Source organism: Alexandromys fortis, unplaced genomic scaffold (assembly GCF_014885135.2).
Source record: "Alexandromys fortis isolate MF-2015 unplaced genomic scaffold, M_Fortis_MF-2015_v1.1 scaffold_84, whole genome shotgun sequence".
Classification (NCBI taxonomy): domain Eukaryota; kingdom Metazoa; phylum Chordata; class Mammalia; order Rodentia; family Cricetidae; genus Alexandromys; species Alexandromys fortis.
Window position 1 is genome coordinate 980,833 of NW_026068017.1, and position 23,024 is coordinate 1,003,856.

General features: G+C 40.8%; 1 protein-coding gene across 2 annotated transcripts in view; it reads right to left on the reverse strand.

Annotated features, from left to right (window-relative positions):
- Positions 1–23,024, reverse strand: part of Ankfy1 (ankyrin repeat and FYVE domain containing 1) — a 61,232-nt gene that overhangs the window by 25,806 nt on the left and 12,402 nt on the right. For both annotated transcript variants that reach the window (XM_050162722.1, XM_050162723.1), the window contains exons 4-10: positions 20,986–21,121; positions 12,781–12,904; positions 11,036–11,185; positions 9,313–9,478; positions 3,620–3,824; positions 1,504–1,572; positions 949–1,148 (exon numbers count right to left, since the gene is read on the reverse strand). In XM_050162722.1, the coding sequence (XP_050018679.1) occupies positions 949–1,148; positions 1,504–1,572; positions 3,620–3,824; positions 9,313–9,478; positions 11,036–11,185; positions 12,781–12,904; positions 20,986–21,121 (1,050 nt within the window). The remainder of the gene's footprint in view (positions 1–948; positions 1,149–1,503; positions 1,573–3,619; positions 3,825–9,312; positions 9,479–11,035; positions 11,186–12,780; positions 12,905–20,985; positions 21,122–23,024) is intronic.

Here is a 23,024-nt window from a genome sequence, read left to right on the forward strand (position 1 = left end):
TCACAACTCCAATTTGCAGAGGTCTGACAACTTCTGGCCTCTAAGGACACCAGGCAAGCATGTGGCAAAGATACACACAGGCAAACACCCATATACATAAAGTAAAACAAACCTAAAAATCAAATTAAAAACAAACGTTTCTTGGTTGATTGTGCCTGTAATCTTAGTACTTGGGAGGCTAAGGCAGGAGAATCTCCAGTTTATGTCCAGGCTGGGCTATATATACCTAACAAGAATCTGTCTCAAAACCAAAAACAAAAGAAAAAAAAAAATATCATTTTTATTTTCCCTACTCCAGTAAATAGTAAAGATATGACTAACAAAATAAAAACTAACTGAATTTAAGTTCTACTAGGGTAAAAGGAATTGTGAGTCTACAGAATCTAAGAATCATTGCCTTATCCAGGTGGTGGTGGTGCTCAGCAGGTAGAGGCAAGTGGATCTCTGTGAGTTCAAGGCTAGCCCGGTCTACAGAGCAAGTTCCAGGAAGCTGTTACTCAGAGAAACCCTGTCTCAAACAAACAAACAAACAAACAAAAAAAAAAAAATAAAAAAAATAAAAGAATCATTGCCTTAATTTACCAAGTATGCTTTAGCTTACAAGACTTAACTAATGTCTGACTAAATTATTTGGAGCATGGAATTAAAACAAACTAACAAACAAACCACAATGGATCTTTACTGATTTTAAAATACAGAGCAAATAATCCTCATAACAGTAAGCCATTTAACTTCTGTATTATTATTATTATAAGCTGGCATGGTGGCACATGTTTGTAATTCCAGCACTCAGGCTAAGGCAGGAGGATAGCACAGTCAAGGCTGGCCTGGGCTATCTAGCAAGTCTGAGGCCAGCATTGCTTTCCCAGCCCCTGTCATCAAACCACAAGAAGAAACTCATCTAGCTGTCATTTCCCAGAGACCTCAGCCTCAGGCCCACTGTTTTACCCGTCATCGCATCAGGAGCGTCAGTGTTGCTGCCACGTTGAATGAGCCTGGCTGCGAAGCTGTTTTCATCAAACGATGTTCCGTTCAGTACAGGGAGGTCTTCAAAAGGGTTTACAGACTGGTCAGAAGACACGGTGATGTACTGAACGGCAAGCCAGAGCGCAGTGCTGCCCTCGTGATCCTTCAGCTCTAAATCTAATCTGAAATAAAGAGACGATGTAAATGACAGATACAATTTCCAGTCTCTCTTTGCTGCCAATAATAGTTCACTCTCTCCCTGTACTTTCTAATGGTCAAATTTTTATTTTACTTAAGGTTTGTAACTGTAGAGTATCTTTAGAGAAAATTTCAGGGTAGGAGAGATAGCCAGTAATCTCAGTAACTGGGGGACTGAAGCAGGACTTTGAATTCCAGGCCTGCCTATACTACATAATAAGACCTCATCTCAAATAAACAAACGAACAATAGTTTTTTAAAAAATTAATAAGGAAAGATTTTTCACTCACAATCCCACCCTCACAACCGCTTTTCATTTCTCCAGGCCGCCCTACGTACTGTTTACACTGCAGCAGCTGACTGAACACATAGTCGTTCCTGGCCATGATGGACAAGTGTAAAGGGGTCCTGTGGGTAAAACAGAATAAAATGAATTAAAAGAAGTGTCAATTCAAGAAAGACCAAGCCAGACACTAGAATTCTCAGTAAAAATCACCATCTACGACCAATTCCATTACTGTTTTCCAAAACCACAGCCAACAATCAAAACATAAAAATGGATTTGCTTCTATGGCCCATGGCTCTCTACTCCCTTCTAATCCCTTCCCGAAGAAGTGTGTTAAACAGCAGCTTCTGCCACCCTTTCTCTCCCCATCCTACGCCAATCTGAAATGAAACTGTTCTTCGCTGTAATTTTCTATTAGCACAGGAGCACGCTGCAGAAATAAGACAAAACTGGGTCGATTTGAACTTGTTCTCCGCCACCTGTTAGTACTCAAGTGCCTTAAGAAAAGGCTGCTACCAAAGCACAGGGCCCTGCGCCTGGCCTCTACCCCAGATGGACACACTGCCCAAATTTATTGCTATTGGGAATCCCAAAGAATCGGCACAAGGAATGAAGGATATTAACTGCATGGGAGAATGAATGATCCCTATGCAACATCAAGTTCCTGGACCATCTTATCTCTGCACATGACCCCCTTCACAGACCCTCTCCTGACAACCAGCCTTGCAGAATCCAACATCCTGGATGGGTTTTCAAACACTGAACTGAGTTGATGGTGAATGACACTTGTGGCCCCACCCAAGGCTGCCAAGGCAAGTGGCTAAACTGCACTTCAGAGCCCCCCACACTTCTGCCTCAAGACAGGCAACCCTGCTCACAATTATAAACCACAAGGAATCCTAAACTAACTCCTGAGAAGACACAAAAATAACAAAACTAGGCTGGAGATGGCTCAGTGGTTAAGAGTACTGCTTGCTTCTCCAGAGGACCACTACTCTGTGTTTGATTCTTAGAACCTACATGATGGCTCACAAACACCTGTTACTCCAGTTTCAGGGAATCCTACACACTCTTCTGGCCTCCACAGGCACTGCATGCATGTGGAGCATTGATACACATGCAGGAAAAATATCCATACACATAAAAGTAACAAATAAAAATAAAAACTTATAAAAATATCAAACACCAAACATAAACAGAACCACTACCAAATACAAGAAGGGTTATGCAATGAGGGTAACACACTCTAGAGTTAAGATATTTATAAGGCAGAATTTTTTGTCTTCTTTTGTTTTTTTCGAGATAGGGTTTCTCTGTAGCTTTGGAGCCTGTCCTGGAACTAGCTCTTGTAGACCAGGCTGGCCTCGATCTCACAGAGATCCGCCTGCCTCTGCCTCCCAAGTGCTGGGATTAAAGGCGTGCGCCACCACCGCTGCCCGGCTAAAACAGGGAATTTTCTAACCATTACATCTCAGAGAGATGAAACAGGTTGCCTTGAGATAGTAGTTCTGGTGTAGGAGGTCCTGTTTGTGTGTTGCTTTCATTGATTAATGAATAAAGAAACTGCCTTGGCCTACTTGATAGGGCGGAACATAGGTAGGCAGAGAAAACAGAACTGAATGCTGGGAGGAAGAAGGGTAGAGTCAAAGAAGCCATGGATCCTCTGCCTGAGATGGATGGTTAGAATCTCTGGTAAGCCACAGCCACATGGCAATACACAGATTAATAGAGATGGGTTAAACTAATATGTAAGAGTTAACCAAGAAGAAGTTAGAGTTAATGGCCAAGCAGTGTTTTAATTAATACAGTTTCTGTCTGGTTATTTCGGGTGTAAGCTATAGCCAGGCGGCCGGGACAAACAAGGGGCCCTCTCCTTCCAACATAGTTCCTCTTCAAATTATCCAAGTGATCCTAAAAAATGCTGAAGAAAGTCCTTGTAAACACTGACTAGATGGCCACTCTGTGATTGTTTTCAACATGAAAAGCATATGAATTGCTTAGAAATTCAGACTTCTTTATTTAGCCAGGCTGCAAATGTTTTCCCCAAATGCTTTTAATCTTGGTCATGACACTTTTTGCATGACAATTAAATGTTTGCAGTTTCAATAAACATCAGATTTAATGTCAAAGACTGAATGTCAATTATGCGCCACCATAAGAGGTACTCACCTGCCCTTGCTATCCTGCATGTTGGGGTTGGCACCAGCCTGCAGGAGGGCCTCCGCAATCTGCGCCATCTCAGACATCACATCTGCTGAGGATTTCTTTGAACTATACAATGCTACAAGGTGCAACGGGGTCTCCTGGGCCCCCAATGTGGCAGCATTGACAAGGGCCCCATTCTTAATGAGGAATATAGAAGCAAAGAGATCTCCTTGAAAGAAATAACAGAACACATAATGACATGACAATGACCAGTTGCTGTGGCCACTATTTCCTCTGAAGGCAGCAAGTAGATAACTGCAGACATAGAATGACACCTGGTAGTGTCTGAAGCAATCTCTTGGAGAGCTGTAGGTAGAAATCCATGACAGTCCACGGTTACATTTTAACTCAAAAGGCTCTTTTTGTCTACCTTTTGATTATCCATGATGATCAAAGATATTCAAGATGTCTTCACTATCTTAACAATAACAGGTTTGGGTGGGAGAGATGGTTCAGTGGTGGCTCTTCCAGAGGACCCCCCTAGCACTAACATGGTGGTTCACAACTGCGATCTGCCATCCATGGACTCTCTCCCTCCCTCCCTCCCTTCCTCACTGGGTGGGTGGGTGGGTGATGGAAGCAGTTATTTTTCTCAGTGACCTCTAGGTGGCACCAATTAGCTTCTACCTGGGACTAGCCAACCAATGTATTTAGAAACTGGCCTTAGCTAAAAAAAATACTAGGGAAGAAAATAGATGAATTTCTGGGCTACTGGGTTTCACTTTAAGAGACAGGCTCTAATTCCAATCAATTCTGACTTCAGATAACTAAACTCTCTTATTAGAGTCCTACGTCTACTTCTAAAAACAGAAATGAGGACACAGGTACAAGAAAACCTTCAGATGGTTAGATTCACACAGAAAGCATTAAAGAAACCATCCTCTATCTGGTTTCTAATTGGCAGCACTCTCTTGTTCAGCCTCCCAAGTGCTGAGATTACAGGCAAAACCCAACATTCCCAGCTAATATTTTGATCACTTAAGTTTTTGTAAAGGATTTAGTGACTTTAAATCAAATTTAATTAAAGGTTAGACCCAAAAATCAATTCATAATTTATAATCATACATTTTATGTACTTTTGGCAAAAAAAATAGGGTCTTGAGGAATTATTTGATTTCCTAAAAAAGTTGAATTAAGGGAAGTCAGTCTAGAGGGTAAATAAACAAGAAGAAAAGCATGCAGAAAACAGAACAAAGCAGGGAACTGGAAGCAAGGACCTAGGTGAGGGTCTTACCAGAGAGGAAACAGTACTCCACACACTTCCAATCTGATAGGGTTAGAGTGTGGATTGCACTCAACCACTGCTCAGCATGCTTAAAGATCCGGGTTCGAGTCTCAATACCAGAAAATGTACCTCCTACTGAAAACTTTTAGCCACTTGCTTTCCTCAGTCACCCACAATGCCAGCTAAATGAGGCATTATTGTCATCATTTTTCCACATAAAAATATTCCTAACCAATGTTAAACAATTTGTAAATGCACACACAACTTTTCTTTTTCTTTTTCTTTTTTCTTTTTTTTTTTTTTTTTTTTTTTTTTTTGTTTTTTTTTTTTCTGGGTTTCTCTGTGGCTTTGGAGCCTGTCCTGGAACTAGCTCTGTAGACCAGGCTGGTCTCGAACTCACAGAGATCCTCCTGCCTCTGCCTCCCGAGTGCTGGGATTAAAGGCGTGCGCCACCATCGCCCGGCCTCACACACAACTTTTCTTTCAGCTTTATGACAATTTTATTCAGGAAACAAGTGTATTTAATAGTCCTTGTTTTTAAAAATTACTACAAACAATTGGTCAGGAAAGTCCAGGTTATTGCAGGTTGCTAAATAGTAGAAAACTAGAATTATTATGAAAGGACTCATAATCATGCTTAGATCAGGCTAATCAGAGGAGATGTTAACAGTGTCTAGGGCCTCACAGACCCTGACATCACCCAATTCTTCTGACAGACAGATGCATTTGCTTAGCAAGATGACCACTAATGTTTTGTGGATTCTAATGTGCATCTCCAAGTAAGTAGACCTGGACCTCATTCATCTGGTAACAAACTTCCATAACTCATAATGAATTAGAAGCAAGGTCAGTAACCAAAGGCAGTACTCAGTTATTGGGTAATTAACAGCAAGTTGAAGAAGGCAAAGTCAAACAATCCCTCAGAAGGGGTGATAGATAGAATGCTAAAACCCAGAACACAGGAGGCAGAGACAGGAGGACCACTGCAGGTCTGAGACCGGGCTCTACTACGTAGTGTTCCAAGCTAGCCAGTGTTTCAGAGGGACTTCAATGAAAAGATAACAATTCCTACAGGGTCTGGTTATGTTACTCCAATGCCCAGGCAAGATAAAGGCTACCATGTTTACTCATCAGTCAACTGGCATTCATTGTATGGGGCGCATCCCAATCCTGTCTCACTGTGTTAACAGCCTGGTAAAGCAGAAAGATCCCTTCCCATTTTGTAGACAAGAAAAGTCTATACAACTGTGAACAAGTAACTGTCCCATGCCGTACTCCTTTCAAAGTTTGCGCTATTTACACTATAATTCACATACTTCCGGACATTTCACAAATTCAGAATGAAATATTAAATCATTCTAGAACACACATCAAAACTGTCTTGGCAATTCCTGTAACTAAGCAATTACCCAAATATTTAATAACTCACCAGGGATGTTTTTAATGAAACAAGAATTCAGCTCCCAGAGAGGAAAGGAACTTAAATTTTTTTTTAAGTAACAAGTGAATCTGTTTCCAAAATAAACACCTCAGATACTAAACAGAGTGAGAAAGAACAATTCCCTACGTGGTAGAAGCTTTCCCAAGTGAGCACAAACCCAGAGCTAAGAGCTATGCGTACTTGGGAAAATACATCTCCTCTCCACAGAGACCTGCTCTAAGAGTTTCCTACCCAGTGATGAGTAAAACTTTCCTCTCTACTAGCCAGCAAGCTTGACACGCCACATAACTCAGAAGGACGTTCACCCTAAAACCTTTGCCCAGAAAGGGGAGAAAGCTGCAGCTGCAGCGTCATCAACATTCAAATAGTACATTCTGCTACAGAACAGAACCAAAGCCAAGGGAACAGCAGTGCTGTTGGTTGATGAACATCCATTTTCTGGCTAACATCACAAACATATACAAATACCTCTGTGTGCTAACTTAGAGGCTTTCACTTGTATAACCAAGACCTGTGCCATATAGCAGTTTTACTTTCAATGATTTTTGAGAAATCCACACACTGATTTTTCATAGTGGCTGTACAAGTTTATATTCCTATCAGTAAATATAATCCCAGAAACTGGGGGGTGGGGGGGGGCACAAAAGCTGTCTCTGAGTTCACAGTCAACTAGTCTACATAGTGAGACTCTGTCTCAAAAAAATAAAACAAAACAAAATTCCCTTTTCTCTATATCCTCACTAGCACCTGTGAGGGGTTTTATGTCTTTGTTATTTATTTGTATGTGTTTTTTTTAAATATTTATTTATTTATTATGTATACAGTGCAGGCCCAAAGAGGGCACCAAGTCTCATTACAGATGGCTGTGAGCTACCATGTGGTTGCTGGAAATTGAACTCAGGACCTTTGGAAGAACAAGCAAAGCTCTCAACCACTGAGCCATCTCTCCAGCCCTGTATGTGTTTTTTTGAGGGAATGCACATGTGTGCAGGTACATGTGCCTGTCTGTGTACATGAATGGACCCAGAAGAAGCTGTTGGGTATCCCCTTCTCTTACTGTCTATTTCTTTCTTTCTTTTTTTGTTTTTGTTTTGTTTTGTTTTCTGAGACAGGGTTTCTCTGTAGCTTTGGAGCCTGTCCTGGAACTAGCTCTTGTAGATCAGGCTGGCCTCGAAATCACAAAGATTCACCTGTCTCTGCCTCCCGAGTGCTGGGATTAAAGGCGTGCACCACAGCTGCCCGGCTTTTACTGTCTATTTCTTTTTTTTTTTTTTTTTTTGGTTTTTCGAGACAGGGTTTCTCTGTGGTTTTGGAGCCTGTCCTGGAACTATCTCTTGTAGACCAAGCTGGTCTCAAACTCACAGAGATCTGCCTGCCTCTGCCTCCCGAGTGCTGGGATTTGCGTGCGCCACCACCGCCCGGCAGTTTTACAGTTCTTTACACTTTTTGAATATTACCTATTTGATATGGGACTAGCAAAGGCATTCTCCCGTTGTCTCTTGCTTGTGGTGACAGTTTTCTCTGTGATATAGAAGCTTCTTCATTTTGATTCAGGGAAGTATTTCCTTGCTACTGGAATACTGTTAAAAAAAAAAAACCCTTGCCTCTGCCTGAACCTTGAGGTATTTTAGCTATGCCTCTTTCTTCTAGGACAGTGGTTCTCGACCTTCCAAACACTGAGACCCTTTTAATACAGTTCCTCATGTTATGGTGGCCCCTAACCATAAAATTATTATCATTGCTACTTCATAACTGTAATTTTGCTACTATTATGAATCGTAATGTAAACATCTGGTATATAACTCCAAAGGGGCCATGACCCACAGTTCAGAACTGCTGCTCTAGCAGTTTCCAAGTTTCTAATCTTACTTTTAAGGTTATAAATCCATTCTGAAATGGTTTTTGTAAAGGTGAGAGGTAGCTGGGTTCATCCTTTGTTAAAGAGAAGCCCAGAAAGTGTTAGATTCTTTAGAGCTGGAGTTACAGGCAGTTATGAGGCACCAAATGGGTGCTGGAAAGTCAAACACACTCTTAACCACAGAGCTGTCTCTCCAGGCCCACCAATGTATGTTTTTGAGAAATTTCTCAAAAAGGGATACTACAACTATGCATTTATTTATTCCTGGGCCCTCAAAAGTTTTATATATATGTGTGTGTGTGTGATATATATATATATATCAGTCTACATGCCTGCTCTTGGGCCCGTAATATGATGTTTTGTTACTACATCTCTGTAACATAATTTGAGATCAGGTATTACAATTGGTACCTCCAGCACTGTCTATTAAAGATTACTTTGGGTAACTGGGTCTTTAATCCTTCTGTGAGAACTTTAACAATCTTCTGGCACAATTACTGAAGAAAATGTAATTACATAAGTAGACATATGTTGCTCACAAGCAAAAGGTCCTTTTATAACTTTTTGTTTTAGAGTTTGATGTGTAAGTGTCTATGTGGGTGAATGTCATATGTATACCTGTAGAACCAGGAGACGGTATCAAAACCTTTGGAACTGGAGTTACAACAGTTGTGAATCCACTTACTGGGAACCAAGTCCCTCTGCAAGAGTAGCAAATGCTCTCAAATGACTAACCATTGCTCAAGCCCACAAAGGTATTTCTTTTTTAGGTTTTTGGTTTTATTTTCCTGTTGATGAGATAGGGTCTCTCTATGTAGTCCTGACTGTCCCAAAACTAACTATATAGAATAGACTAACTTTGAAGTCACAGAAATTACAGAAATTACCAAAACACCACTCCCAAGGTACTTCTTAAAGGCCATCTGTCTAGTTGTTCTTACTCAGGTCCTGGTGGCATTATGAACAGACAAACTGACAAAGCCAATAGTGTTTTAGACCCTCTGACCCAACGATCACAAGTTCTAAGTCACACTAGTTGAGTGTACAGACTCAAGGTCTTTTGGGAATTCCTCGAACTGAGTCTAGGAAGCTTCAAAACTATACAGAGAAAAATGTAATTCATTTCTCCTTACCTCTTTGGATTCCTTTATGTAACAAGCTCCAGCCATTCTTGTCTACCATGTCCACATCAGCTTTATGACTAACCAGAGTGGTGGCAATACTCTCTAGTCGCCGAGAAAGAGCCAGATCTAATGCAAGATCTCCATTATGATCCATTTCGTTTAGCTTCCCAGGGAGCTGAACAGAGAAGTCAGGAAATCAGCACTCAGACAGAAAATACAGCCCACTTTAATCTTTCCCAACTTAAAACATCTGCCTCTCGAGTGCTGGGAGACAGGGTCTCAATATGTACATCAAGCCAGTCTTCAAACTCACAGAAATGGCCTTTCTTCCATAAATACGTATATGTCATCACACTTATTCTAAAAGTGCCAATTCTAATGCTATGTCACCATGGTGTTGCTGAGTCTCAAAATTCAACTTCATCACAGACTTTCTATTGGGCCTCCTGAGAGCACTCGCTTTCAGTGTCAATAAACAACAGTGACGAGAGAGCAAAGAGCAACAAAGCTGATCAAAGGACCACAGAGAAAATGGAGATAGCAGCAGGGGAGGGGGAACAGAACACAGGAGACAGGGACAAAAGGGGAGGCGGGGGCAGACATCAGACACAACAACGTGGGACACAGACACCAAAGACAAGCCTGAATAGAGAACTTTATAACAAAGAGTTAGGATTTTCATGAAAGGTGGCTAAATAGAGTCCTCCTTAGCACAAACACCCATGATTAACCATACTTCCACCTGCATTCCATTGAAGACAGTGTGGGATGAAGAATAATGCCCTCCACCCCCACTCCACAGATGTTCAAGCCCTTATTACCAAATAATGTGAGGATGTCAATTACAAGGCAAAAAGTCCCCCTGCAGATGTGATAAGGCTAAGTACCTTGAGCTAGGGAGATTCCTGAACCAGCCAACAGGGTCCTACTTGTAACAACATTCATTCTTAAAAGTGAAACAGGAAAGTAGAAGACCAGGTCATTAAGGGGTGAAATTAGGACTTGACCTGTCATTGCTGGCTTTAGGGATGGAAGCAAGGCTTCTTTGAAGTTAAAGACTGAGGACATCTAGAGGCTGAGAATAGTCTTAAGCCCACAAGAAAAAATGGCTCCACAAATGACCAGTCTATAAACAACGTAATTTTAATCTTGTGACTTCTGGTGTGGATCTCCAACAGCAAAGCTGATAAATAATAAAAGTGATGGATTGCGGTTACTATTGTAAACTATATAATTTTATGGGTATAAGTGTTTTTGCCTGCATGTAGTATGTGGACCATATGTATACCTGGTGCCTCCAGAGGTCAGAAGGTGTTGGGTTCCCTGGAAATGGAGTTACAGAGGGTTGTGAGCTGTCATGTGGGTGTTGAGAACCAAACCTGTGTCCTTTGCAAAAGCAGCAAGTACTCTCAACCAGCCCAGAATGTGTGTGGACTTAGGGCACAGAATTTGTGGAAACTTGTTTTGGTAAGAAATAAAAACAAAGATCGGGGCCTGAAGTCAGGTACTGTTATGACAGCCATCTGGAAATGTAAATGTGCTTTGGACTGTACTAAGACTGATGAATTCTAAGGAACAGAACAGAAAATGCTCAAAAGCAACCTGAACATGTCAGAAGCACTTTCTTAGAATGTCCAGTCACAGTACAGATGGAAGCAGGATCGAGATAGCATTAATCTCGATTAATCAGGATCGAGAGAGACAGGGAAAATTGGAAATGCTTCTATAATACCTGGGAATCCATTTCAATCAGATAGAGGAAGACCACATCTTCTCTCTCCACTTTGATAGCTTTATGTAATGGGTACTCTGTCTTGGATTTGATCATTTTGTATAACAACTGAGCACTCAGGCTACTGAAGTCCTCCTTTCGCAAGTCATCCTAGGGATTGAAAACAATGAAAAGTATTAACATATGGAGGTTACAGAGCTCACACAAAGTGCACAGTAAGAAAACGACTGAGTCAGGATCTGTATTTAAGAGGCACTTGCCACCACACTTTTACCCATCCCAGCTCCGCTGAGCCTCAGAGACTGGACAGCTGAACATCAATGTTGACCTTCAACAGGAACCAAGCCATGTAGAAGCCTGACCATGAGCTTGGAGTCCTTTTCCTACTAAGTCTACTAAGATGGCAATTTCAAAACTAATCAGAACTGCAGCAAACAATTCACTGAGTCCCAGCTGTTCTCCAAAGCTGTGCCCCTATCAGAAAGGGATAGTTATCACTCTGTCAGTTCTTTAAAACTACCTTTCAGCAGGTATAGCAGTATATGCCATCAATTCCAACGTCTAGAGGCTGAGGCATGTTTGCCGTAAGTTTGAGATCAATCTGGGCTACATAATGAGATCTTATCTTAAAGCAAAAAAACAATAACCCCACTTTTCTACTGGTACTGGGGATGAAAGTGAGGGCTTCATGTATGCTAGGCAAGCATTGTACCACTGAGCTAATTCCCAGCCCTTTAAAAATTCTTTTTTTTTTTTTTTTTTTGATTTTCGAGACAGGGTTTCTCCGTAGCTTTTGGTTCCTGTCCTGGAACTAGACCAGGCTGGCCTCGAACTCACAGAGATCCGCCTCCCGAGTGCTGGGATTAAAGGCCTGCGCCACCACTGCCTGGCTAAAAATTCTTTAGAGAAAGGGTCTTACTAAGTTCCTCAGGCTGGTCTTGAACTTACTTTGCAGCTTGGCCATGAACTCGGCATCTCTTGCCTTAGCCTTTCAAGTAGTTGAGATTATAGGTCTATGGCACTAATGGCACTCACACCAACTGTTAGAAAACTTTCTTTAGAATTCCAAAGTTTCTCCAATAATGTTGTATACAAAACAATCACAAAAGCTAGTTCATAAAACAACATAGATTGTTTTATATATTATTTATTTAATGAAAAGGGGAAAAAAAAACTTGGCTTGTAAACCCTGTGCTTGGAAGGAGACAGGATTCCTGGGGCTCACTGGCCAGCTTGACTCACCTAATCGGCAAGCTCTCGGCCAGTAAGAGACCCTGTCTCAAAATATAGTGGATGGTACCTGAGTAAGTCCACCAGAGGTTGTCCTCTGGCCTCCACAAGCACATATGTACACCTGCATACACATAAAAAACCAAAACTGTAACCAAGAGATGTAAAGCCTCTTATTTATAACAAAAACTCAAGAAAAGAAGCTGAAGTTTAAGAATGCCTCTTGTAGTGGAGGAAGCTCTTCCATGGGCACCTGCATGCTGAGTCTCAGCCTCTCAAGGACAACACTAAAGGCAGATGTTCCTTCTTGGCATCTGCTCCTGAACCTCAGCTCCCTCTGCCTGGTGCAATCTAAACCCTCAGAACACTTTCAGAACAGAAACAAACCTCACAGACCATCCATCAAACTGCTTCTTTTTTAATAATGCAAGCTGCAAAGACGATGTGCCCGAGGGGCGACTACAGAAGCAGGGCTTACACTGGATCTCGCTCTGTCCACACCTCTCAATCCTTACCCAGTGACTTGCAATAATTTCTGCACAGTAGTTCATTAGTGTGCTGGCATTTAGTTCCTCTGCAGTTTGATAGAAGCGAATACAGTTCCTAACATTCACCAGAGACATAACACCCTTCTCACATCTGTAAGAGAGTTTTCATTAATGATGAACAATATTAGTAAGGCATATATATTCATAAATAAATAAACCAAAGCTAATGATTAAGGCACTAGTTATGTCTAAGAAAAACTAAGGTGTAAGATTGAACAGTATGTTTGATAAAAAAAAAAAGTATAGATTTTTACTTATGGAAATCAATTTTTATTGTGATTTTACTAAAACTGACCATACACATTTTATTTTTGAGATAGGGTATCTCACTATGTAGCCCAGGCTAGCTCTGAGGTTAGGCTCCTCTTGACTCAGTCTGGGATTACAGTGTGCTTTGCAGTCTTGTACTAGACAGTATATTAATCGAACAGAATCAAAATAACGTGCAAAAAAAAATATGAAGCAGAATACCTCAATAGCCTCAAAAGTAATCACTTGAAACTTCTGAATCACGTGCACAGGTCACTTTGCAATCAAACACAAACAGACTGGCTTCAGTTCTTTGGCACTGAATTGTATGGAACATGCCTACAGATTTCAGACAACTCTATTATGCTAACTTTATTACTCTCATGATTTCAAATGTGAGCGTCTATGCTTAATAAATACCTCCTTGAAAGTCCTTCCAAAAGATAAATTTTTATTTTGTTTAAATTATAATTCAGAGGGATAGAAAGATGCCTCAGAGGTCAAGAGCACTGGCTGTTCTTCTAGAGGACTCAGATCCAATTCCCAGCACCCACATGCAAGTACACAATCATCTAACTTCTAAGTTCTAGGGGATCCAATGCCCTCTTCTGGCCTTCATGGGTACCATATTTATGTGCTGCACAGACATATATGTAGCCAAAATACTTACTGATATATAATAATAATCATGATGATTAAAATAAATGAATAAACTATAATTCAGGGTTTGGAAAGTAAGACAATGGTAGAATGTCTGTCTAGGATGTATTTGTATTTGGGAAGTCCTGGGTTCAATCCTTAGCAACACTGGGTGTGGACTGAATAGACAGCTCAGCCCCTAGGAACAGTTGTTCTTCCAAAGGAGGACCTTAAGTTTGGTTCCCAGCACATATCCACAACTGTCTGTGACTCCCGTTCTAGGAGATCTGGTACTCTCTTCTAGTCTCCCCAGATACATGCCCCTCCACATATACATATAAATAAAACTTTTACATTTATAATTACATTTTAAAGGACCACCCAAAATAACTATAAGATGGTAAAATAATTATGAGTCAGATCTAGTATGCAAGAGACTATGGATTCAATCTCGAGTGCCACACACAAATCAGACCACAGTACGTCAAGAGTAAACTGGGCACAATGGGTGTCTACACAAAGCCAGGCAACAAGACTTGATGAATGACTAACAAGATATCAACTATATCCTCGTGGCACAAAGTTGTCTCCACATCCTAGCATAGAAGATATAGAATTTATTCTATGATAAATTACCTGGAAACCATATTGTGCCTCCCACAAAATGAGGCCTACCGAGAAAGGTGGCTGCTGCAAAATAATTCTTTTCTACATTATGAATATGTATTACCCTCATTGGCTAATAAAAAGCTGACAGGCTGGTAGCTGGGCAGGAAGTTAGGTGGGAAAGCCAAACTGAGAATGATGGGAAGAAGGGCAGAGTCAGGAGAGACGCCAGCCAGCCATCTGCCCAGTCTCCTTGAAAGTCATCCCAAAAGATATGCTAGAGGACAGGTAAAACCACGAGCCACGTGGCAATACATAGATGAATAGAAATGGGTTAATTTAAATGTAAGAGTTAGCTAATAACAAGCCTGAGCTATCAACAGAGCGTTTGTAATTCATATTCAACATCTTAGTCGTTAATTTGGGACTGGGCAGTCGGGACAGGAAACGTCTGTTTAAAGCAGTACTTCAATCAGATTTACCCCCAAGGGTAGTCAGAGACGCCCAGTGGTAGCCTACTCATAGCCCCCTCAATCTAATCTACCATTGTTTCTCCTTTCCTACAACCTCAACAAAAACTTTAGAAAAGTCACATAGCAGAACTTAGTAGTGAGAGGAAAATGAAGTCTCTATGGTCCTGTCTCCCCTTCTATGATGACGTAAGGATGGTACTTGATCTCAGAGATGTTGGGACTCTGGGTTTCAAGATGAAGGAAAGTTAGGTACACTCAGCAGAGCACGAGACACTTAAAGGTAAGCTCCTAAGTTTACATTTCCTCTGTGCTCAAAAATCCCTTCTAAGGCCTAACATTCCTTTCCTGAAGGAAAATGGAAAACAGACATTGCAAACTTTAATAGCAAATATCAATGGACTTCAATACTACTGCTCATAACTGAGCAGCAGGGAATTCTCAATCTCAGTAGATGAGTTTTAGGTAGCAGAAGTAGAGAAGGACAACAAGAGTTACAGAGGTAAGGAGAAGAGGGGAGGAAGGCAAACAAGACGACAGATCATGGAGTGGAGATGAGAAAGAAGAGATGGGTACCAAGACAGACCGTGGAGTCGTGCAAAGGAAGACAATGAGACAGAGTGAAGATAGGAGGACACAGTGGGACAGACCAGGGAAAAACAAAAAGCAAATTTTCAGACCTTACAAGGTAGACTAGGCTAGAAACAAGAACATAGCCATTTTCCATCAGTAGGAAATATGCAACTATTTTATATCTGTCCTTAGGTGCTCTGTCTTTAAGTAACATTGCTGACTTGGTGAAAGAAGCACCTCTCTCAGGGCACTTTAAAAATTAATTTAGAGCTGGGCAGTGGCGGCTCACGCCATTAATCCCAGCACTCGGGAGGCAGAGGCAGGCGGATCTCTGTGAGTTCGAGACCAGCCTGGTCTACAAGAGCTAGTTCCAGGACAGGAACCAAAAAGCTACGGAGAAACCCTGTCTCAAAAATCAAAAAAAAAAAAAAAAAAAAATTAATTTAGTAGCCGGGCGGTGGTGGCTCACGCCTTTAATCCCAGTACTCATGAGGCAGAGGTAGGCGGAGCTCTGAGAGTTTGAGGCCAGCCTGGTCTACAAGAGCTAGTTCGAGGACAGACTCCAAAGCTACAGAGAAACCCAGCCTCAAAAAAATCAAACCAACCAAACCAAAATAAAAAAAATTAATTTAGGGCTAATTGTGGTGGCACATGCCTTTAATCTCCAACACATAAGAGGCAGAGGCAGCCACCTAAGAATACATGGTAATATCCTGTCTCCACCCCTTCCCAACAAATTATTTATTTATTTATTTACTCATTCATTCATTATTAGTGTGTGTTTGTGTTTGTACACCACAATACAAAAAGGTGTGAAGGCCAGATGACAATTTAAGTCAGTTTTCTCCTTCTAAAGTGAGTTTTAGTGATCAAACTCAGGTTATCAGGTTTGTGTAGTAAGGACTTTTGTCTGCTGAGCAATTTCAACAACCCTCCCATGGCATTTTTAAAAGAAGAAAAATCAATATGTAGAAACACTGCATTAAGAACAAAAGTGTCTGGTTCATTTAATCCTTTAATCCCAGCACTCGGGAGGCATTGGCGGGCAGATCTCTGTGAGTTTGAGGCCAGCCTGGTCTACAGAGCAAGTTCCAGGACAGACAGGGGCTACATAGAGAAATCCTGTTATGACATACAAACAAACAAAAAAACACACATAAGCTTTGCAGTAGGGGTGATGATACACACCTCAAATTGCTATACTTAGGAGCCTAAGGCAAAGACTGTCAAGAGTTAGAAGCCAACCTGAGCTACAAAATGAATTCCAGTGAGTCTGGGCTATAATGTATAACACTATCTCAAAAATAAAACAGTATATTCATAAATCTCAATTTTCTGTGCCTCTACAGTCTAAGTACACGTCACACCACACCACAACAAAGGGTAACAAAGTCATTCTGACCTGATCACAACTATGGAGTAAGTGTTCTAGGAGGAAAAGTTCTCCTTTCAGATGGATGAAACTTGTAATGTCAGATATGATGGTCTTGCTATAGCATTGTTCTATCAGCAGGTGACCTACCACATAGTTGACCACATAAGTTCCAGCTCTCATCTGCAGAGCACTTTACACGCTTGTACAGACAACAGCCTGGGCTCTGAAAGTTATATTGTCTTTCTTATTACTGCTAAGGGACTTGGATATATTTGAGGACAACAGATGTTTTCTTAAAAATTACAAACAGTTCATATTCACTCATTTAGATCCTGAGTGTCACTTGCCATATGAATAGCTATAACTAAAAAACGGTATGACTCACACAACAAAAGAATATATAATTTTAACTTTAAAATTTAAGTTCTCAGCTTAAACTTTCTCTTTTAAAAATACAAGGCAGGCTAGTTTTGCTCTGGAGGAAAAATATTCTTGTTATTAGTATATTTTTGTAATTTTATACCCACAAAGCATACAAAAACACAAAATAATCTATTTTGCTGTTAATTTTGTTTCTTTGAAACAAAATCTCACCATATAACCCTGGTTGGTTTGGTATGCACTTTGTAGACCACACTGTACTCAAACTCATAAAAGATCCATCCTCCTCTACCTACAATGTGCTAGGATTAAAGACATGTGCCACCATACCTAGCAAAGATTTATTCATTATTTTTATGTACATGTGCGTCTATGTGAGTCCATATGCATGCAGGAGCCCAAAGAGACCAGAAAAGGGCATCGCAACAGAACCCCAGAAAATGGAGTTAAAGGCAATTGTGAGCCCCTGGGAACCAAACCTGAGTCCTCTCTCTCCAAGAGCAACAAGGGCTCTTAACCTCTTGTTACTTCCAGCCCATAAACCTGGTTTTAAAAATATAAATTAGGCACCCCACATGTCCTGTCTGGTTTCTTTTCTCTTTGGTTTTTGAGATGGGGATTCTCTGTGTAGCTCTGGCTGTTCTAGAACTACCTTTGTAGACTAGGCTGGCTTGAATTAGTTATCTGCCTGCCTTTGCCTCCCACGCACTAGAATTTAAAGTATGTACCACCACACTCAGCTAGTTTTCTGGTTTTCATATCAACTCATGTATGTGAGAAGTGAGAACTACTGAAAGAAAAAAAAACATAGCTGAATAATGGTTGGGTTGTAGATGATTAGCATTTTCTATATATAATTTTATGTTTTCCACATTGCATACACTGAATATGTATTTATAATCAGGAAAAATATTGTCACTTTTATAATACTCCTTTGAAAGAGGATTTTCTGGTATTATTAAAAATAAAACCCTTCTGTGGTAGTTTGAATGTAATTGGTTCCCATAAGCTAGCTCATAAGGAGTGGCACTAGTGGAAGGTTGGCCTTGCTGAAGGAAGTGTGTCACTGTGGGGCCAGGCTTTGAGGTCTCTTGCTTAAATTTCACTCATTGCACAGTCTACTTCCTGCTGGCTGCAAGATACAGAACTCCCTCAGCTCCTTCACTACCACCATGTCTACCTGCACGCCACCATGATAACGGACTGAACCTCTAACTGTAAGCTGCCATCTCAATTAAATGTTTTCCTTTATAAGAGCTGCTGTTGTCACGATGTCTCTTCACAGCAAAAGAAACTCCAAGATACCTACATTTTTATCAATTTAATTATTAACATTTCCAAACCATCAGAACCTCTTTATCACAGTTCCTATTTGCCATAGCCTCTTGAGCTATTATCTTAGATGTGTTATTTCTCTGCCTAAAAGCAGTGGGCACACGTGTGACCTCATTAAGAGCAAGCACTCAGCTGGGCAGTGGGGGCGCACACCTTTAATCCCAGCACTCAGGAGGCAGAGGCAGGCGGATCTCTGTGAGTTCGAGGCCAGCCTGGTTTATAGAACGAGTTCCAGGACAGGCTCCAAAGTTACAGAGAAACCTGGTCTCAAAAACAAACAAACAAACAAAAAAAACAACAAAACAAAATGAGCCAGCACTCACTCTAGTCCTGGCCTCTTCTATCACAGCTCTTAAGAGAGCTTTGACAGACAACTTAACAGCCACATCCAACAGTACAGATTGGAGCATCTGGTAATGTTGATCATTATGAAGCCTAATCAATCAATATACTAATTAAATGATCCATTATACTAATTAAATGATCTATACAAAGCCAGAACATTTTTATTAAAGCAATTTAATTTATAAGCAAGTCTGATATGGTGAATGAGAAAGCACAGGATATCTGGGGGAAAAGATATAAACAATCTAATTAAAATGAGTATGAGTATACTCCTAGGTAGTGCATAAACTTACTAAACAAACACAATAGTTAACTGGAAGGCCTCAATATTAAAGCTAGTTGAGTTAATAATCTAGCCCTATACAGCTTGGACCTGTTTATGTTTAAATTAGTTTTAGATATTAAAACAGTTCTCAATCCCAGATCACTTACAGATAGTTGGGAAGAATGTCTAGGAATTCCTGTGGAGCTGTGGGGGCCAATCCAGAGGAAAAGCCCTCTCACAGTAAAAACAAAGTAAGCAGCTCCTAGTAGCCGAGTCTCCCTTGGATCTCCTAGGTGGGATCAATAGAGCAATAAACAGAATATCTTGATGGCTGAAACTAGTCCCTCAACCAGCCAGGAGAGAAGCCAATTTTTTTTTCATGCACCCATGAAAATAAAAATATTATAAGCCGGACAATGGTGGCACACACATTTAATACCAGCACTAAGGAGGTAGAAGCAGGTGATCTCTGTGAATTAGAGGCTGACCTGGTATACAGAGTGAGTTCCAGAACAGACAGGTGCTGTGGGATAATGATTTGTACACTGTAAAGATTTATCACTTGTGTCGGTTTAATAAAACACTGAATGGCCAGTACCCAGGCAGGAAGTAAAGGCAGGGCAACCAGACTAGCAGAATTCTGGGAAAAGGAAGGGCGAAGTTAGCAGTAGCTAGCCAGACATAGAGAAAACAAGATGAGAATGCTTTACTGAGAAAAGGTACCGAGCCAGTAGTGGTGGCGCCCGCCGGTAGGATTTGCTGAAGGAGGCAGAGGCAGGAGGATCACGAGTTTGAGGCCAGCCTGGGCTACACATTTCCAAAAAAAAAAAAAAAAAAAAAATTGATAAGAATTATGGGTTAACTCAAGTTTTAAAAGCTAGTTAGTAATAAGCCTGAGCAATAGGCCAACCAGATTATAATTAATACAAACTCCTTTGTGTTTATTTGGGACTGAATGGCTGTTGAACCAGGCAGGACAAAAACTTTCATCAACAACCAGAGCCAGGGTTACAGACAAACCTGAGAAAGGGGGAGAAGCGGGGCAAAGGGGTAATGAGAAGACCCCCAAACAAAACAAAACAAAACAAAATTATGAAGTACTATAAAAAGACTACATTGGGCTGAAAAATTAACTCAGAGGCTAAGTGCACTGACTGCTCTTCCAGAGGTCTCAAGTTCAAATTCCAACAACCACATGGCAGCTTACAACTATCTATAATGAGATCTGATGCCCTTTTCTGGTGTGCAGGCATGCATGCAGACAAAACAATATATACATAAATATGTTTAAATTAAAAAAAAGACATTAATCAAGCTGGCCACCAACAGGCAGAGATACAACAGGTGCACAAAGATTTCTGACTGACACTGTTCAATGAGCATTTTGTCCCCTGTTATTCTATTATACCAACTTGGGAAAGAAACAGAGAAAATGCACTTTAAAAACATACTGTGACAGCTCCTTGGGACCTAAAAAGCAGTTAACTTCAATGAAGTAAGCTCTTATCAATACTGGCTACAAAACCTACTGAACCATATACTCTTTGGATTAAGGTAAGCACTAAAGTGCTTCCAAAAAGGAGTATATAACCAAGAACTTCATCTGCTATGTCTATCCAAAAGCAGAATAAAATGTTGAGGAAAACAGAATGAAAGGCAAAGTCAAGAATGTGGAACCTGGAATCTATTCTTCCATATGCAGTTGTCAGTTTACACAATCACATAGCCTCAGGTAACAAGCCAGCAGAAGAAAGAACAAACTAGCACTGGCAAAATTTAGCTTACCAGTAACACAAAGCAAGGGAGAAATCAGTCTCTCCCACATCACCTTTACAGAACCCTGGCAATTCTTCACGTATCAGAAGCTGCTTTCACACAGCTTGGCACAATTAAGTTTAGCCACCACCTTGCAGGGCACATCTGTTGTGACTTGCCTCTCCCTAAGGAGCTGGAGCTGAAAGCGATTGGCCAGTTTCATCAACTCAGTCAGGAACACATCATCCTCTCTGAACTCTAACTCATCGGTATAGATCCAGCGAAGCATGGTCATCGCCACCTCAGGATTCGCATCTAGTTAGAAAAAGAAAGTAGATGACACACTTAGGTCTTCTAGAAGTAACCCTAAAATCTGTGGTTAGGGAAATAAATAATGGTATGCCTAACTCAAGGAAATATACTGTAATAGGCCCCAAACCTTAGCACAACTGACACCATGATGGAACTATCATTCAGGCCTGGAACCAAGCACATAGGCAACCAACACCTGCCAAAACTGAACAAAGACCTATAGTTTTAGGAAAGTCCCTAAATTTATTAACCTTGCTTCCAGCTTCTATAACTCCACTTCTGACTAACTGAGGTATATCATCCCAAGACATGGGTTTTTTTGTGTGTGTGTGTTTAAAATCCCACCTCGAGAAATGCTTGGAACTGCACTTGGGTCCCAAACACCCAATGTAGTTACAGACCAGCTAATAAAAACTGTCTATTTGCTTACACCTGTGTCCAGTGGTCTTCTTTGGGGAATACCTCTTAACAATACAGCCATAAAAAATAGTGACAGTTGTCTAGGCTGCATCCAATTTCAGAAAAATGTTAAAGTTTTTGTATGAGTAAACCATAGGGTCAAATTCACTGGGTAAATATTTGAAACATAAGACAATTTCAGAATATTTTTCATTTCTTTTTCCCCCACTTTGAGACAGGGTCTCTCTACATAGGCCTATCTGTCCTGGAACTCTCTATGTAGAGGAGGTTGACCTTGTCCTCACAGAGATCTGCCTGCCTCTGCCTCATTAAAGGCATTAACTACACACTCAACAGAATTCCTAATACAGACTAGCCACAGTTTAATTATTTATTTTTAGTCATTTATTTGTGGTGCTGGGAATTAGAAGGCTTTATTTTATGTGTATGGGTGTTTTGCCTGCAAGTATGGCTATGCACTAATTGCATTCTTGGTACCCATGGAGACCAAAAAGGGTGCTGAACCCCCAGAACTAGAGTTACAGATGGCTGTATCCCACCGTATGAGTACTTGGAATAAAAGTCAGACTCTCTGGAAGAGCCGCCAGGATACCACTGAACTATCTCTCCAGTCTCTAGCCAAGATTTTTAAAGACTGAATAAACTTTTACACAAGAATTACTCACATAGGTTGTTATTCTAAACAAACAATAGGGTAAATACAGAGAATAATAATGAAAAACTGAAGCCAGGTGCTTGCCTTTAATATCAGTACTTGGGAGGTGGAGGCAGGCAGATCTCTGTGAGTTCAAGGCCAGCCTGGTCTACAGAGGAAGATCCAGGACAGGCTCCAAAGCCACAGAGAAACCCTGTCTCAAAACAAACAAACAAATAATGAAGAACTGAGACAAAAATGTTTGTTTACTTTGAAACAAGATCTCTCACTCTGTAGCCCAGACTGATGTGGAACTAACAGCAATATTCTTGCTTCACCCTCCCAAAATTATGGGATTACAGGTACAAGCCACTATATTTTGCTTACAAAATCTTAAGAATTCAATAGAAAGTTAATAAAAACATAGTATATATGCAATGGCAAATCTGCAGCAATTAAGACTACACAGATACATTCATGACAATATATTTTACTCTTCTGGCTTTTGGGGGGGGGCTACCACTCAACTCCCCCCTCCCCCATCAAGAAAATGACACATGGAGGCTTTTTCTTTTTTAAAAAAATATTTATTTATTTATTATGTATACAATATTATGTCTGTGTGTATGTCTGCAGGCCAGAAGAGGGCACCAGACCGCGTTACAGATGGTTGTGAGCCACCATGTGGTTGCTGGGAATTTAACTCAGGACCTTTGGAAGAGCAGGCAATGCTCTTAACCTCTGAGCCATCTCTCCAGCCCTGGCTTTTTCTTAGTTATGAATGCCCGGTCTTAGTTCGGCTTGTTTCTTAGTTATGAATGCCCGGTCTTAGTCTGGCTTGTTTCTTGTCAG